The following is an 18,474-nucleotide window of genomic DNA, read 5'->3' as shown; positions in this document are numbered from 1 at the left end:
TGTTTTTCCCGAAGGGTATGACTATACATTTTTTGGCATTTAACTTCAGGCCATGGCTCTGGCACCAGCTATCAGTTTCCGTGAGACCCCTCTGAAAGATATCTGTGTCCGATGTACTTTCCACTATGGCGCCCAGTTTGTAGTCATCTGCAAACTTTGTCAGCCATAGTCCTCCTATGTTTGCCTGTACTTCTGAGAAGTCCAATAACAAATGCTTGATGCTGATGTCTCAACCAGAAGACACAGTAGAATCCACAAAAGTCAAGAAAAAGTCACTGGAAGAGTCCTGTTACGTATCCAAAGGATTTTAATAAAATAGTATAGTAAAAACCACACAAATATAAACAAGTTAGCGCTTTCGGGTGTTAACCCTTCATCAGACAATGAACAAATGTTACAAAGCACTATTTAGTGCTTTGTAACATTTGTTCATTGTCTGATGAAGGGTTAACACCCGAAAGCGCTAACTTGTTTATATTTGTGTGGTTTTTACTATACTATTTTATTAAAATCCTTTGGATACATAACAGGACTCTTCCAGTGACTTTTTCTTGACTTCTGAGAAGTAGATGCCGAACAATAGGGGGCCAAGGACTGAGTCCTGTGGGACACCACTTGTGACCGGCTTGGAGTCTGACATGGTGCCAGCAACTCTAACCCTGTGGGTTCTGTCCTTTAGCCAGTTTGCAACCCATCTTGTGACATATGGGTTTACATTTAAGCTGGTAAGTTTCTCTATAATACCTGAGTGGGGTATTGTGTCGAAAGCTTTTGCAAGGTCAAGGTAGGCTGTATGGACTGCCTTTCCCTCATCAATGGCCTTGGTGACTGTTTTGAAGAAGTCGACCAAGTTCAAAAGGCATGATCTGCCCTTGACAAAGCCAAACTGGGTCGGGTCCAATGTCTGCAAGTCCCCTATGTCTTTGTTTATGAGTTCCATTATGATCCTCTCCATAGCTTTGCAGACCAGGCTTGTTAAGCTTATGGGGCGGTAATTACCAGGGTCCGTAGAGGCACCGCCTTTGTGGAGTGGGACCACAGTTGCCGTACGCCACTCCTTGGGCACGTATCCTGTGGTAAGGCTAAGATTAAACAGCTGCCTTATGTGCGGGTTTAATTCCTCATTGAGTTCGTGTAGCACACACCTGGGGACACCATCCGGTCCCATTGATGCTGTGTTTTTAGCTTTAGAGAGAGCAGCTTTTACCTGCGCATTTGAGATGTCTGGGAGGCTACACTCTGCTGGGATAGTTATCTCTCCTTTTGGGGGGGGAGACATCCTCCTACATCCAGCATAACTCTCAACCTTCCATCTCCAGTATGTGGAACAACTGAGCAAACTATGGAACATATTAACAGTTCACAAACAACTTCAACTAAGAAACTCACAGAATAAATATTTTATTTTACATATTCTTTTGATGAATTAATATGATTTAGCATTTACTAATGAATATGTGACAGACCCTGCTACTGAACTGTGAGGAATGTGGACTTTTTAACACTTAGAATGAGGAACACTTATTTATTTATTTATTTATTTGCAGTTGTTTAACCAGGATAGTCCATTGGGCCCAAATAACCCATTTTCAATGGAGTCCTGGGGAGAAAAGCTCCACATACAGATTATACAAAGATTAAGTTCCACACATAGATTACATGAAGATTACAGAGAGTAACATTATACAATTTCTGGTTATAAACAGGTCAGATATATTTTAATCAAAAGTAATAAATGCAGTAGTATTAAAAGTAGAATTTTTTTTTTTTTTTAGTGGGATAGGTAGTTGCAGTAGGCTAAGAGATTGCTAGGTATAAGTAAGGAATTATATACTACAAGCAAGCTTGAATTCACTATCTGGGATTTGTAAGAAGGGGAAGAGAAGAAGAGTGGAGAGTAGGTTATGGGGGATGGGAGCAGGAGCATTGCCATGTTGATGTTAGATGAGAATGAAGTAGTTTTTTAAAGTATGGGAGGCTAGTGGTTGTACGAATGGAGGGGGGTAGGGAGTTCCATAAGCGTGCTAGTGAGAAGGACAGGAGGTTTTGTCCTGTGGTGCGGAGGGGTCTGTAAACCTCAATAAGGTTTTGATTGTTTTATCTTAGAAGTCTTTGGGTGTGGTGCATTTTAAAGGTAGTTGAGAGGGAGGGACAGAGGTATGGTTGGAATATGAGTTTATGAACATAGGTAAGCTGAGTGTAGGAAAGGTAGTTGGGAAGTTCTAGCCAGTTGAGTTTGTGAAGAGGTACACCGTGATGGGTTGATGATTTGTTGCTGGTGGCAAATCTGGCTATTTTATTGTAACAAGAGGACAGTTTAGTTTTGAGAGATGATTGTAGGTTTGTTAGAAGAGGGGCACCATAGAAAAGGGAGGGAAGGAGAAATGTGGTAGAAAGAGTATGTTTTGTAGTTGAGGTGAGGAACCGATTATGTCGGTAGAGTATGCCAAGTTTTTGATGTTTTTTTTATGTTTAGTAGTAGATGGGAGTTGAATTTAAGCTTGTCATCGATTTGGACTCCTAGTAGTTTGGTTTCAGATACCAGCTCAAGAGGTGTGTTATTTTGGCTGGTGATGGAGAATAAATTTCTATCAAAGTTATTATTTTTAGAGGGAGTAAATATCATTAGTTTAGTTTTAGCAGCATTAAGTGCTAGATGGTTGTCTTTCATCCACTGTTCAGTGGAGGAGACGGCATCTTGAGTAAGTTTTAAAAGGGTTGGGATGGATGAGGCAGCACAGATAATTGTGGAATCATCTGCATATTGAATAATGTTTGCAAGAGGGATAGAGTGGAAAAAGTCATTAATGAAAATATTGAAGAGGAGGGGGCCCAGTATAGAACCTTGTGGGACACCTGTGGGGGTGTTGAGAAAGGAGGAGGTGGCTTTCTTCCACTTGACAGCTGCCTATTAGAGAGATAGCTGGTAAACCAAGTAAGGGATGATAATGAAAGGTTTAGTTTAGATAGCTTAGTAAGAAGTAAGTTATGAGAGATAGTGTCAAAGGCTTTAGAAAGATTGAGTAGGATGGTAGAAACAGTGAGGCCAAAATCTCTAGCTTTATTCACAGTTTCTAGGAAGGATAAGAGGGCTGTCATGGTACTGTGATGGGGTCTGAATCCATGCTGGGTAGGAGTTAATAGGTTGTTATCTAAGAGATGGGGAAGGAGTTGAAGATGGATACATTTCTCTAGGATTTTTGAAATGGGAGAGAGGATGGCGATGGGACGGAAGTTGGTTATATTAGTATTAGTTCCACCTTTATGGAGAGGAATGATGCAAGCTTTTTTCCAGATTTGGGGAACATTGCCTTCTTGGATGGAGCGGTTGATTAGGATACTGATAGGGAGAGCAATGGCTTCAGCAGCTATGCTGAGGAAGTATGAGGGAATGTTATCAGGGGCATTGGTGCATGGTTTTAGTTTCTGTAGGAGGTTTTTTTATGGTGGAAGTAGGAATCGTTTTAATGTGGAAGGCTGGGGGTTGAGAGGGTGGGGGATCTGAGAAAGAAGATGGAGGGGGAGTTGGGTGAGGAGAAGTGGAAGTAGTTGGTGGATTGATATTTGAAAAAGAGGAAGTAAGTTTGGAAATAGAATCTATGAAAAAGAGTTGAATTGTGTGGCAAGATCAGTGTCTTGTGCATTTGGGCAGGGTATTGGGTTTTCTGTAGTACCAGGTTTTAGGAGGGTGTTTATACCTCTCCAGAACCTTTGTGGGTTGGTTTTGTGGTTGCTTTGAAGTTGGGAGAAGTAGTTTCGATGGTCTGCATAGATAAGCTTTTTAACTGAGTTACGAAGAGTTTTGTAATCATTAAGGGTAGATGAGGATTTGTTCCTGTGATATTGTGTCCAGGCTTTGTCTCTAAGTTGCATGTTTGTTAGTGTGTTTTTTGTTAACCAGGGGCTGGATTTCTTTTTTATTCTTTTAGTTATTAAGGGAGCGTGAGTATCTAGAAGATTTAGAAAGGTAGTATTGAAGTGAGTGATTGCATTGTTGAGGGGTAGTGTTATTAAAGGGTACCAGTTAAGGGATTTTAGGGAGTCAGAGAAAGCTTCTAGGTTAAAGTTTTTATGGCATCGGGTAGTGATGTAGTTATGAGTAACTTGTAGGGGAGAAGGAAGACGTGTTGTGAAGGTGGTCACTGAGGGAGTCAGGAAGTGTTCCACTATTGGGGTAGTAGTGAGGGTACTTATGAGGTATGTAGCAAACACTAATCTAAAATATAACATTAATAAGTGGGTAAGGATATGGGGTTATGGTAGGATACACTCAATTTTGCTGGATTTGGTTACAAGGGTAACGTCTGGCTGAAAAAACAAAGACAACATGATTATATTCCAGCACTATGCTTTAGTGAGTAAAGGGAGCAGAAGTGAGCACTGTCTGACATAATCCAAACCCTGACCATTTATTGTTGCTAGTATGAAATGGTTCGTAATAATTCAGCAAATTATTAATCTATGCTTTGTTTTTTTTGTAGTATAATATTTATTACATGTAGTCTTTCTATCCCTGTGTGGTAAAAGTAAACTGCTCTAGGCAAGCACTAAGCTATCAGTATACAGACCATTACAAGCTTAGCCAATAAGCCATACTCAGAAGTTTCTGACAGCCTTAAGGGGGGCAAAACAAAGTGGCCAAGGAGAATTTTAGGCTGCAAGTCCAATTATCTAGATTCCATGAACATGGTAAGAGTGCTACTCTACTTTACAGGTAGTGGAAGTTTGTGCCAGAGGTGGGAAATATGTTGGGATATTAATCTATCACACCATTGTGTCTTATCTGTTGATGAAGATTTAAGCCCTTAAACTGGGTATTTGAGGAACTATTTGCTCTGCAAAGGAACAGTAGGTCAAGAAGGGTGAGGTATTTAATAGCTCAAAATGCCCTTAATTGAAATAATTCCAAACATAAACTTATGCCCTCTGTTGTAAACTGCATATCTGTTCTGAAAATGAAGTATCATTTTGTTTGGTGCAGCCCATCCTTTTACCAATGTGAAAGTTTAGAGTAATACAAGGAGAAGTTAATAAAAGATGGAATACAGGGAGAGGACTGACAGTCTGTCTAGATAACCGAGGGTCTTGTGGGCACTGATATTTTTTTAGTTAAGAATCTCTGTGGTAGGGACTTCTGGTATGGTGCCATGTTGTAAAGCCACATGATGCATTTCCTCCGCCTAATATGTCAGGTTTCTAAGTGTTTAAAATAATATGTCCCTTCAAATAAAGCAAGTAAAGAAGAAAGTAGTATTCAAGATCCCAGTGTGAATGTCTGGGAGGAGGGAAAAACTGCCAATTAAGAGATGAGAAGGAATACTGTTCACCAAGAAGTCAACGGGTAGGGATTGTTTATCAAGAAATCGATAGGTAGGGAGACGGAAAACATGATGGCTGAACTGAGATAGTCCCCTCACTGAAATCAAGATGGGGTGCTGAACACATAGATAGACTGTACTTAGAATTTTTTTTAATTAATGATGCATTTATGGACTACATGAAAAAAATTACAAGAGAACAGATGACGTGGAAACAGCCTTGAATAATCAATCTGATGAGATAGTAACACTGAAGACAGGAGAAAAACTATTGCAAGAGAATATGGAGGCCTATAAGCGGTAAAAGAAGAGGGAGAAGGAATGCTTCAAGAATTAGAAGACAGAGGAAGGCAGGAGAACCTTTGGTTTACCAATATAATAGTGGAAAGAATATGAAAGGATTGTAAGAAGTCTGTAATCAAACTGTTATGTAACTGGACTGGACCGTTTAGGAAAGAAATATTGCTGAACCAGGTCCATCATGTGCTATCGAAGTCAGGTCAGAGATTCCCTAAGCCCACTGTAATCAAAATGCAAAATTTTCAACTGAAATAACAGCTACTCAGTTTGCTATGAAAATATGGAAATGTACTTAAAGGTAGCCAGTAAAGAGTATTTGTTGATCCTGGTTTTTCATTGGGAATGAGGTTAAAGAGAAACTGGTTTACCCCTTATTTTGAGATTTTCCAACAGCAGAACATATGCTTTAAATTGGTTTACCAGGCTATATTAAGATTATTTCTTCCACACAGGGTGAAGTCTTTTGTTGAACTTGAACTGGTAGCCTAAGAGTTGGAGAAATATAAGCAGCTCCACGAACGTGGGAAAATAGCTGGATTTAGGGAAGCAAGTAGGAAACATTACGTCAGAGAGAGGCAAGAAGTTGGGCAGGAAAAATGGCCCATGAAACCATTTCACATTTTCAAAAGGAAAATGAAAGAAAGGTAAAATGAGCTGAAAATTTAACATGAAGACTAAGTGAGAATTTACAGAGATATAGCGAACATGGAGCAATGCAGGAAGATGACACAGGAGAAGGACAAAGCTAGGCAAGGTACTGTTTTGGGACATATGTTATAACAATGGTGGTACCCAGTAAGAAGTTTCAGTAAAGAAAAATGCTGCTTACCATTTCTTTCTGAACTTTGTCAAACTGCTAAAGTGAAAAAGTAGAGTAATAATTAACTCTTGGCAATACAGAAAAGACTGACTGCCTCAAATGGAGTAAGCTGTGTTTAGTGAGAGATCTCAACATTATTTAACAATGAATAATATCTCAATCATTCTGAAGGGACTATTGGACTTTTAACTCTTGAATACTAAATAGAGTTTTGGTATATTTTAGAATTTCAAACTTTGCTATTTATATATGGCACAATGTTGTGAATTTGGTGCAATGAGAAGGAACAAAGGGAACAATAATACTGGGTAACCATGGCAGGACTATAATAACTGCAGGAGCAAACACGAATGGATATAAATCAGGTTGTGTACAGGCATGAGCGAAAGAGTTATTTTATACTAGAAAGAAGTGGTATTATTATTATTATTATTAAATGAACATACTCACATCAAAAAGATATCACAAAAACATATGGTACTATTTTGCCAATCCATGGAGTGACACTGGCACAGAAAAGTACACAGCACCCTCAAAAGGGGAGGGATTTAAAGTGAGAGTTATGTTACAAGTCACGTGTATGCTGATGATAGATCCGTACTGGAATGAGGGTTGGGAAATTGAAGATTGACCCATAAGTATGTATATGCTGCTAGGCCATAAACTTTAGATGGAAAACAATCTGTGTGAAATTGGGTTACTGGCACATTTTAAAATTACCTCCGAATGAAGTAACATTTACACTGACAACTTTGTGCTTCAAGTGATTTTCTGTAATGTGTACCAATATCATTCCTTACTCTTTGTACATCTTTCTTTAGAGCTTGTTTAAACTTTATTCTACATCTGCTATTTTTTGGAAATTTTCTCCCCTGGTCTCACCTGACAATGGGCAATGTACCCAGCTGGACTTTCTCAATAAAGAAAAGCAAATGACTGCACTTTGATCACGCTAAACTGATGCACTCAGTTTGCTTTCTTCTTCAAAATACAGAAGATATGGGGTGAAGACCTCTGCATGGGGTGTAAGGGGCTTGCCCCTACAAAAAAAACACCTATGCTGAAAAGTGAATCTATTCTCGTGCTTTCAATTGGGCTCATTTCTTAACAAACTAGGTGCCAGTGACCAAGAAAGGTCCAGCAAACACAAGACTCACTGCAGACTGTTATGGCAGACACTGGAAAAGCAAAGACCAGCAAATGGTTGGTGAGTAAGTTCTAATCACTGAAAAGAAATCTAGCAGCAACACTCTTGAGTGCAAGCAGCTGAGATACAGCATATATGCAAAAAGAAAAGAATGCATGGAGAACAAATGAAAATACTAAAATATGAGCCAAGTTACTGTATAAAAGGAACTAGTAGGGTTCCAGTCACATAACAATCAAAGAAAGTTTCAGAGCAATATAGTAAGGAATTACAACAATGGGCTGAATTACTGACTAGGTTTTGGCTGCGATGAAGGAAAAGTAAACAATTATCTTATTAGAAAGGGTGTCCATTCTAATACAATCTGTACAGCACTAATTATTCAGCTAACATGACTGTTTAATGACATATACAGTGATTTATTTCATACAAATCCTCTACAGTCAAGAAGTCAGTGATTCAGTTCTCTAAGATAACTTTATCCTTTTGTAGAAATAGTTAACATTGCATTTTTATGTTGTGCTTCTACAAGGGAGTAAATCAAATGATGAACAAGTGTTTGGTCAGCCCAAGACTTGTCAATTACTTTTTGTCAACTCCTGATCAATCCACCATTTAGAATAGGGAGAGCATGATTTGACCCCTGCAGGACCCATGTTAAAACCTGTTTTGATGACTTGAATGGCTTGTGAATTGCTGAAACAGGTCAATAGCTGCTATTGTAATTGACATACAATGATGCACCTACATTTGTAAGTATGTATGGATATAGCTACAGAGGCATTAAAATTTACTTACACCATTACAGTTGCACCCCAACCAACAGCTTTTGATGCAGAGATCAGACCTTCAGTCCACCTTGAGTTTTTTGCATAGAACTCCTTGTGCGATGCTGCCCCCTGCAGAAAGATGAGACAGTCAAAACATGACAAGTCAGCATATAGAAAATTCTGTTTACTGTCATTATAACTTATATTCAGGCAAAATCATCACGTCTAGAGCTTCCATTGTACTTTCTGTTTTCTAATAGCTTATGTGAGTGTAATCCAATGTAACTACTGTCTGTTTATTTTACTGTGGAGCTTTTATCCCCGGGCCTCCGCTGAAAATGGACCCACGTCCAGTCGGACACTCCCGGTCAACAAATTTAAATAAAATAAACAAATAAATAAATAAATAAATGTGCAGTGTCAAAAAGTTACTGTGCTAAGTAACTTTTCTGTCAGAATTAACTCTAAATTCAAACTAACACAGATTATACTAACAGACCCGTGTGGCTTACTCTGCCAAGAAATGCAGACAAAAAAGGCACTTTTGCTTGACAGCAGGTGGGGGTGATGAAAGGTTGGAGGAATTTCACTGTGGTAATTGCTTCTTTCCAGTTACTTCCTTTCGTTAACTTAACTTTTTAAATGTAGAATTAATATGCAACAGAGGCCACAATGCTTTATGACATGAAAAACAAAAACCCAAATGTAAAAAAACTCAAAGCACACAGGAACTGAAAAGGCAGAGAAGCACAACTCTACTTAGCAGAATAAACGGTTACTTCATTTCTTTGAATAGAAACTTCTTCAGATAAAAAAACTCAGATCAAACAGACTAATTTATAAGCTCAGACGATCTAAAAACAGGTCATATGACTGCTGAGCCCTCAAACAGAACAAGCTACCTTTTTTAAAACAATAGTAGCACATATATAAAGAACATATTAAATGCAACAACATAAAAGTTTAAAAAGCTATAAACATCTTGCAGGTGCAAATTTAAAATTATGGGTAATAATAAACTTTCTCCAGTGGCGGCTGGTTACTTCAAATTAAAGGAGGGCTGCAGGAGACAGCTGAATGGGTGGGGCCAATGGGAAGGGGTGTGGCCAATTAGAAAGGGGTGGGGCTATGCTCAAAACCACAACTACTGGAACTTTAATTAAATACGCTGCCCTGGGTGCCAAACAGTCAGTACGAGAGTCCAATCAAGACAAAATGAAGTGCAGAAGAAAAAAATATTTCAATGCATTGGCTACATGACAACTTATTCAATATCCAGATGGAAACAGGTTGTGAGGCATGAAAAAATAAATTACTTTTTAAATACATTACTGGAATGCCAGTCAAAAATCAAGTATAAAAAAACAAGCAGCACTCAACTCGAACCACTACTCCTTGCACTGCAGTTCTAATTATAATTTATAATCAGCTTTATAAAATTACCAAGTAACATGCTGAAAGTAGCAATCTCTGTGAAACCCTCACTTGTAAAAATGTTTCTTATCCAAAAAAGACCTGCTGCCTGACACAACTATCTACTTGTTTCATGGGGAAGACATGATCAAAGTAAAAAAATGAACAGCAAACAAGAAACAAGCTCAAGATAAATTGCTTAAAGGATTCCTGCACAAGTAATGGACCACACATGATAGATTGACATTCTGTTTAGTTTACGGGTAAGCCTGCAAAGATGACTGCAAGTCTCCAACAAAGGATGACTGCAAGTCTCCAATAAATGTAATGAGCTTCTGAAAATACTGTAATCCTGTCCTTTTATTATAAATACTGTCATATGCATTTCAATACCCAAGGCTTATACATTATCTAGTTATGTAAATATTCTCTGCATGGCAACAACAAAAAGGCTTTCAATGCTGGTAATTCTTTAACAGTATGCCTACTAAAGCTTACTTGCATCTTACAATCTCCGACAAGCTTACCTGATGCTCATTAAATCATTGCTATTTAAACAGAGCAACTGGGCACTGTGACAGCATGCATTTCCTGAATAATAAGAAGCATAAATCAACAGTATAAAAATCTGACAGAAAACCAGAACATTCTGCAAAATCAAGGAGAGATGAAAAGCCACGGCCGTACTTGTGGTCTACCTTGGATGGGGGAATACTCTGCACACTTACACTGCATAACTGCTCCTTGCCTTCCTTGGACACATCCAGAGCCACTACAATGGGGAGTGGAGTGCAACAAGTATGTCATAATTTGAAATGTCTCTGGCTGACAGTGATGGCTCTGACACTCATACCTCTCAACTTCAGAGCAAGAAATCTGGACAAAGCCATACATAGAACTAGAAGTGGGACACAGGCCCAAAAATAAGGACAATTTTTAAATATTGCTCTTATTAACTTAGATAATAGAACAGTAGAAAATCTTGCATTAGTATGAATTTTCTGAAGGGTATGAAATCTGAAACTCAAATGTCTGCCATTAATTTCTAACTTCAATCGTTAATGACTTGCCACTAATTTGCCAGAAAACCACAATTTTATGAAAAACAGACCAAAAATGTGATGCAAAAATATAAAGTTGCCACACAATACAGCTGGGAACCTGTCAAAAAAGGGACACCTTTTTAATATTAACACTGTTAACTTGAGCAGCTAACAAAATAAGAGCATCTACATGCATTTCTGAAATAAAAGTAATCTATAACTCTGATCATTACAATTATATAGAATTGTAAACCCTCCACATTTTCTTCCAAAATTGCCATTTTGAGGAGGGATTATTACGGGAGAGCAACATTTTGAACCAAAATTGGGGACAATTGAGAGGTTTGGATATTCCTAATTCTACAAAGTGATTTGCACGTACCTCTCAACTTCTTAATGCAGGAAATCTGGACAAGGCCAAATATATTGGGGGAATATACAAACACTACTAAAAATTGCTCTTGTATAAACTTAAGACAGCTGATACAATAACAGATCTTGCATTAGCATGCATTTTTCTGAAGGTTATGATGTCTGAAACTCAGTCTGTCATTTAGTGACTTCATTCCTAAATGATTTGCTAGAAAACCACAAATTTTATGAGGAACAAACCAAAAATAAGAAGCAAATATGTATTCATTCTGTACAAATATGGACAACTGAGAGGTATAGTTCAACCGGGGCTGTCTGAGTTTGCTACACACCCCCCCCTCACAAAATCATGGTCGAATGGAGCCTCCCCCCTGCAGCCATTCCAACGTCCCATTCCTTGGTTATTTCGCCCCATTTACTATAAACACTGTAATGTGCATACTGCTTTACTTCTGCAATGATATGGATTTCATTTGAAAGTTTTATTTTATATTTTACAATATAAACCCTAATAGATATCTGTTAAGCAATGCAATGCAGTCTCACAATGAAAATAGACTTAGCATTAAAACTTCTCTGCCCTTGAAACTCACATGCATTGAAACAGCATTGAAACCCACATTCAAAGAAAATACATTTTGCCAGTGGCAGATAAAGATTAACTCTGGGCTGTTTTCAAAATCATAGGCCCCTTGAACATGAAACATACACATGCTCTTTGATACACCTTCCTGACTGTACTACATTACATTCCTTGTACAATACAGTACAGTTGTTAGAGGGCATATTAAATTTATTGTTTTGAACATTTTTCCAATAAACAATGAAACAAAATGCATGCACCAATAATGACAAAAACTGCCCAGTTCAGGACATTTCCATCATAAAATGTCTACTCAGCCTTCTATAGCCCACCAGTATCAGTAAATATGCACAATCTCTGAAGTAGTAAAATCCACACTAAAGAAATCTGTAACTAATAAAGAGGTTGCTGCTAGCAAACAACTTTATATGTCATTGTTTCATCTACAAATATAGTGCCTGTTGCCCTTGAAGAATAAATTGCCTATGTTGCATGCATTAAAAAAATAAGCTAGTAATACCGCAATAGGGAATGGATAGCAAACTGATAACAGGTTCATAGTTACTAGGTATCTTTGCCAAAAAGGACTGCAGCATCCACCCCCTTTACAACACAGTACAGTATCAGCACTGCATCTAACTACTGTGGGAGTAGAACCCACAGCCTTCTGCATCAAAAGCAAGTAGACTACCTGTTGTGCTATTAACAGTGCAAGCAGACTTAGCATAAGCAACACTAAACTTTTGTTCCCCTGCAGCTCTCAGCTCCTTGTAAAATCTACTCGACACTCAGCCGTATCTCTGAACTTTGCAGCACAAGATATCTGGAAAAAGCCAAAATTTATTGGGGGGGGGGGGGACAAAAGGCCAAAAACCAGGGACACATTTTAAACATTGCTTGTATAATGTTGGAAAGTTACTAGAATAAGATGCTGTGTTACCACCATACATTTCACTGCCACGTCTTGAACCCAGGGGACCCTGTGCAAAACAGTAAAGAGAAACATTCCACTATGCCAAATCAGCTGAAACAGAGGAAGACAAACTTAAATGGCTACTATTTAGTGAATTCAGTTCTCACCATAGCTGTCAACCTCTTAGCAAAAAACACCTAAAAAAGCCAATAATGTGGGAATACAGTTGCCAAACATATTCAGTGAATTCAGTTCTCACCATAGCTCTCAACCTTAGCACAAAATACCTGGACGAGGCCAATAATGGGCGAATACAGTCCCAAAAATATGGGCAAATTTCAAATATCCATGTTATAAACTTAGAATAAAAGGTTTTGTTTTACCATGTACTTTCTGAAGAATATGAAGTCTGAAATTCAAATGCCTGTTATTTTTAAACATTTGTTAACCAGGAAACTAGTCTGACTTGGAACAAAACAAAACCAAATTTCAGCAGAGCAGGGAGAAACACTCCAGACACATCTTTGTAAGGGATGGGAGGACATGCAGACTCCACACAGAGGACACCCCACCCAAGAATCAAACCAGAGAACCTGTAGCTGCCAGGCAACAATGCTACCAGTGCACCATTGCACTACAAACCTTTGCAAGGAAATATGAAGATACAGAAACCACAGATTTTTTGAGGAACAGAACAAATATGAGGCAAAAATCTGCATTTCTTTTACAAATAGTGGTGGGTAGGGAATTCAGGTCCTTGTCACCTGCATCCAAGGTACAGGGTTCAAGCCTGAGTATTTCTACCCACCACTATGTGTTAACAAGGGCATGACACACACACACACACACACACACACACACACACACACACACACACACACACTCACACCCCTTACCTGTAAATGGGTCTGGAAGCAGTAAACCAGGCCCAACTCCATTGTCTCGAAGCAGCAAACCCACGCTCGACTTAACGCTTCCTTGCAAGGGCTTTGCACTCAACTTACCTGACTCCTGATTGGTCCTGCGCTCAAATCCCTGCTTACCTCTCTCCTGATTGGTCCTGCCTGTGGCTCAAGCAGTCTGGAGCTCCACTCTTCTGAGCGGCCATCTACCACATGGCATCTTGGGCATCTGCACGGCAGAAAATACCTTCTCTGCATCTGGACTGCTGACTTCAAGCAGTCAGAGTTCGCAAGGATTCCTGGGCATCTGTGGGGCAGTCTGAGTGTGTCCGCGCATGCGCAGCAGTTCCGGTACTTGTTAAAAATAAATGTTTTTTTTAAAGTTTATGTTTCACGGTATGTATTTCATTTATTTCTAGGTGGGAGGGCTGCAGTCCTGCAGACCGATAGCATGAGCCGCCCCTGACTTTCTCTCTCCAATGCATTCAAGTTTAAAATAAACGACAGCGATATTTGGCCTTTCAAACCGGGCCAATTTTTAGCATTTAAATGCAACTGCCAGTACAGCTCATGTCTCTCTATATTTACAGACCACACACCACCCCCTCACATTAGGCATAACATTTTCTAGAATAATAAATTTAAAGTCATGTCCAGGGTTCTCTTCCACATGCTTTGATAGGGCATTTGTTTCCTTTTAATTCTTAATTTCATAGTTGTGCTCGTAGACACAGCCTTTTAATCAATGCTCAGTTTTTCATACATAAAACATAAGGCATATGTTGCAAATTGCACAATAAACTACCCCCTTGTTTCACAGTTAAAATACTCAAGTATTTTAATTTTAAAACTAGTCACTTAATACTGCCACGTACAAGAACATACTTGCAATAACCAGTGACCACATTTTTTCATACTGCAATTTTCCTTTCTGGGAACTTTTAAGGTTTCAAACACTGTTTTTAGAGTTTTACTTTTTCTATATATAATGTTTGGTCTATCCCACACATTGCCCTTACTTGTCTGTCGTCTCTTATAAGGCACCAGTTTTTTTCTAGTATAGATCTAATGATATTGCTATCTAGAAAATACATAGTGATGAAAGAATTTTTAAAACTTCTGTTTTTGTTCATACTAAACTCAGTACACATTACATTTGGCATAGGGTCTGAATTGTCCACATTAATACCCAAAATGGGCAAAAAATGTTTCCATTCACATTTATTCAGGACCTCCAGCATTAAACTGTCTATGAAACAAGTCGGATAGCCACGTTTTTGGAATATTTCTTTAAGTAAGAAACATTCATCCCAGAAGGTTTCATCCAAGGTGGTCATTTGAGCGGCCCAAACAAACTGGCCCTTGACAACCGCCTTCTTCTGGACAAGTGGGTGTGCACTTGAAAAATGCAAAATACTGTTTGAATACGTAGACTTCCTATAAATTTTATACAGGATTTTCTTATTGCCAGTATCTTTCATCACCAGATGTCCAGGTATGCAATATGAATCTCATGCCATTCATGTGTAAACTGTAAGAAACTGGTGGTTTAATTAATGTATGCCAAAAAGTGTGGGATGTTATTCTTCTCACCATCCTATAAAATAAAGATGTCATCCAAAACACGTGTAAAAAGTACACGATCCAAAAAACTCAGAGTTGGATAAATTGCTCTTTTTCCATTGGATCATGACTAATGTTGGCAAGTAAGCCCCCACAAGAACCCTGAACATTACTTTAAATGTATTATTCTAGAAAAAGTTCTGCCTAATATGAGGGGTGGTGCATGGTCTCTAAATGTAGAGAGGTGTGAGCTGTACTGGCAATTGTTTTTAAATGCTAACAACTCACCAGGTTTGAATGACCAAATATCACTGGCATGTATTTTAAAGTTGAAATCACTGGAGAGAGATGGTTTACTATTATCCATAAATTTAAATTTGCACCTGCAAGACATTTAGAGCTTTTTAAACTTTTATGTTGTTTGCATTTTATATGTTCTTTATATATTTGCTACTGTTGTTTTAAAAAATGTAGCTTGTTCTATTTGATGACTTGGTGGTCATATGACCTGTTTTCAGATCACCTGAACTGATAAATTAGTCTGTTTGATGTGTGTTTTTTATCTGAAGACGTTTCTACTCAAAGAAATGAAAGCACTGCTTCTCTGCCTTTTTGGTTCCTACATGTCTTATAACATGCCACTGTGCATGCTGTCATTAACCTTATTAGCATGCCACATCACAGATAGCTGCACTGATGAGTTAGTAATTTCTAAAATTAAAGTACCCAATGCATAGTTTAAATCCTCCTTTCTGAGCATCTTTCCTGATGAACCTAGATCACCAGCAAGAAACATATGACATAGTATCTAATAAGAAACACTGACTAAAAATGCAGAGTAGAGTTAAATATCATCACATGAGAATGGATTAACTGACATTGTCATTTCAACTTCAAAGTGGTTTGGGTCTCATCATTTAAGCAAGGCAAGTGAGCTGAATAGCCTCACGTAAACAAGATATCTACACATCAGGAGGTCTACCACCCATCTTCTGGAATGCAGTTTCACTAACCTTAAGTCCTAGAAATGAAGACAATCCTGAATGTTTGTGCATTTATCCAATGTAATGCAAAACTGCAAAGGAGATACTTTTTTTTCACAAATGAAAGAGATTTTTTCTTTTCTCCACGCTTATGCAACTGTGGAACTAATATATAAAGATAATGACAACCCAACTATCCTCTTCAAGGAGTCTTTAGCCATGAAGACTGGAATGGCTCCCTGTGTTAGGATGGGTGAACTGGTATCAACCACTCTTTTTCACCATCCATAACTGGCCTCACCAGCACCTGGGTCACTGACTGATCCTGGGTTATCTAGGTCATAGGCAGGACTTCATTACTCTGTGCTTGACCACTAGAATGTTTGTATAGAAAATGGTAAGATTGATCTTATAAGCATTACGGCTTTAACATACTCAAGTACTACACTGGGTTGTTTGACTTGACTGTATTCTAAATTAAGAACAGTATCATGATGACACTGTTGAAGGTCTGCTGGCCCAATAAAATCACTTTGATCATGAACTATTAATCAGGGAATTAATGGGTGAGCCTGCTTATCAATGCTGGCATAAATAGCTTGTAGTCATTATTCAAGACCAAGACTTATCTACAGGATGACAGCAGGGCAGGATCTTTCCCTTTCTTTGGGATTACAGAAAACAGTTCCTTCAACAATGGTGGAATATCTGTCGATTTCAGTATTTACCTGATAAGCATAAAAAAATCGACAAAAAAGTAATCATTTTCTACTTTATACATTCCCAAATGGAAACTATTCAGTTCTAGCAAGTCACCTAGCCTGATATTAGAAAAAAAACTCACCAACTTTACTATGGTTTATGAAGCCAAGCTGTCAATCTCAAGTTTAGGCAGTTAAAAAGTTTCTAATTATTTTCAGCTAAGGGTAAGCTTGCATGACAATCATCAACACTCCAAAAGAGAGCACAGTAACAGGAAGAAAATCACATAGTATGCCCTCTATAGTCTCCAAATATTCTATTTCATACATCTCTCACACCCCTTGCATCTGTGAGCTTGACCACCAGTCCCCTTCTTTTAGTTGCTTAAGCCACAGGGTCAAGGATCTATGGGCCTGCACGTATGCTCACAAATTACTTTAATTTCAGGGAACATAGTGCAAAAATAAACCTTCTTATCTATCATTTGAAAGATATTATTCTCAGTCTGATCTACTGCCTTATCCATCTCAGGTCTACTACCTTCTAGCTGGGGTTGAAAAACAACAAGCCAATCCAGACCATTCCCTCACAGCATTCCCCAAAGCCTTCTAACTAACAGATGTATACTGTATCACTTGACTCTATGGCATACAGGGATAGTGCTTCAACTATGACCCAGACAAATGGAAAATAATTACCAGTTCTGCTTGTTGGAGAAGATGGCGACGAATGGTGCACAAAGGGAAAGGCACTGCAAGCTCTCTCAATTAAGGCAGCATGCATTTCAGTAGCCTGGAGATGTTTTTATAGTCAAAGTGTAAATGTCCTGAGCTCTATACTGTGGATGAAACAGTTCCAGGGGAGGGGCTGCTGGGTGGTTCCCTGGTTTGGGGACAATAAGGGTCCTTTATTAAATCTGGAAGTTCCCAGTTAGGGAGATGATAAACCAGAGCATCAGGGATGAAGACACTGGCCTGGAAATCATGTTGAATTAAAGATGCAGATTTAGAGATGAAACAGTATCCATGACTGCCTGGATAATAACCTCTCTGTCATCTCTTGTCCCCCACCAGTGGTCTCTGGCAATATGTCGTAAAGGGAAGCAGCTGGGCTCCAGACCAGTGGGGGTTAATGAACATCAGGCAAGGAGGCAAAAATTACCAAGAAAGAAGTTGCACACTGAATCATCTGCTTCCTAGACAGTCTTAAAATTGCACCACTGTGTTCTCCCATAACACATAATACAGATTTAACATCTTCACAGTCTCCAAATCTCTAAGAAAACCACCTGTGGGATTTATCATTTCTACAAAAATAGCATTAAATTTCCAGTGTCTGTCAAGACTAACATTACGCAAAGGCACCTTTATCATATATTTAGCATGATAAGAAAGGACAACAGGGGAATGTATCCAGCGAGTGGACAATATGGAGGAGCTTACTAGCAATTACTGCCCTGTCAAGCCTACAGAGGTAGCTATACTTCTAGCTATATTAAAGAAAACTTCCAAATCAGGTGGAGTCTAACTTGCTCAGTACTTATCATGAACATATGTTTAATGCATCTAGAAAAAAATGTACCCAGAGTATACCCTCTCAAATGTCCAGCTTTTTGCCTCATATATTTGGTATGTTCCTTATAAAA

At 38.6% G+C, this 18,474-nt stretch overlaps 1 protein-coding gene across 1 annotated transcript in view; it reads right to left on the bottom strand.

Moving 5' to 3' along the window:
* The window catches only part of HIP1 (huntingtin interacting protein 1), a 2,554,439-nt gene that overhangs the window by 304,377 nt on the left and 2,231,588 nt on the right, over positions 1-18,474 (bottom strand). Inside the window, exon 26 of the mRNA XM_044054110.1 lies at positions 8,384-8,484. Coding sequence (XP_043910045.1) covers positions 8,384-8,484 — 101 coding nt within the window. The remainder of the gene's footprint in view (positions 1-8,383; positions 8,485-18,474) is intronic.

This window comes from Protopterus annectens, chromosome 13.part0, assembly GCF_019279795.1.
Source record: "Protopterus annectens isolate FY-2018-M chromosome 13.part0, PAN1.0, whole genome shotgun sequence".
Taxonomy (NCBI): Eukaryota; Metazoa; Chordata; order Ceratodontiformes; family Protopteridae; genus Protopterus; species Protopterus annectens.
This window is presented reverse-complemented; position numbering and strand designations above follow the sequence as displayed.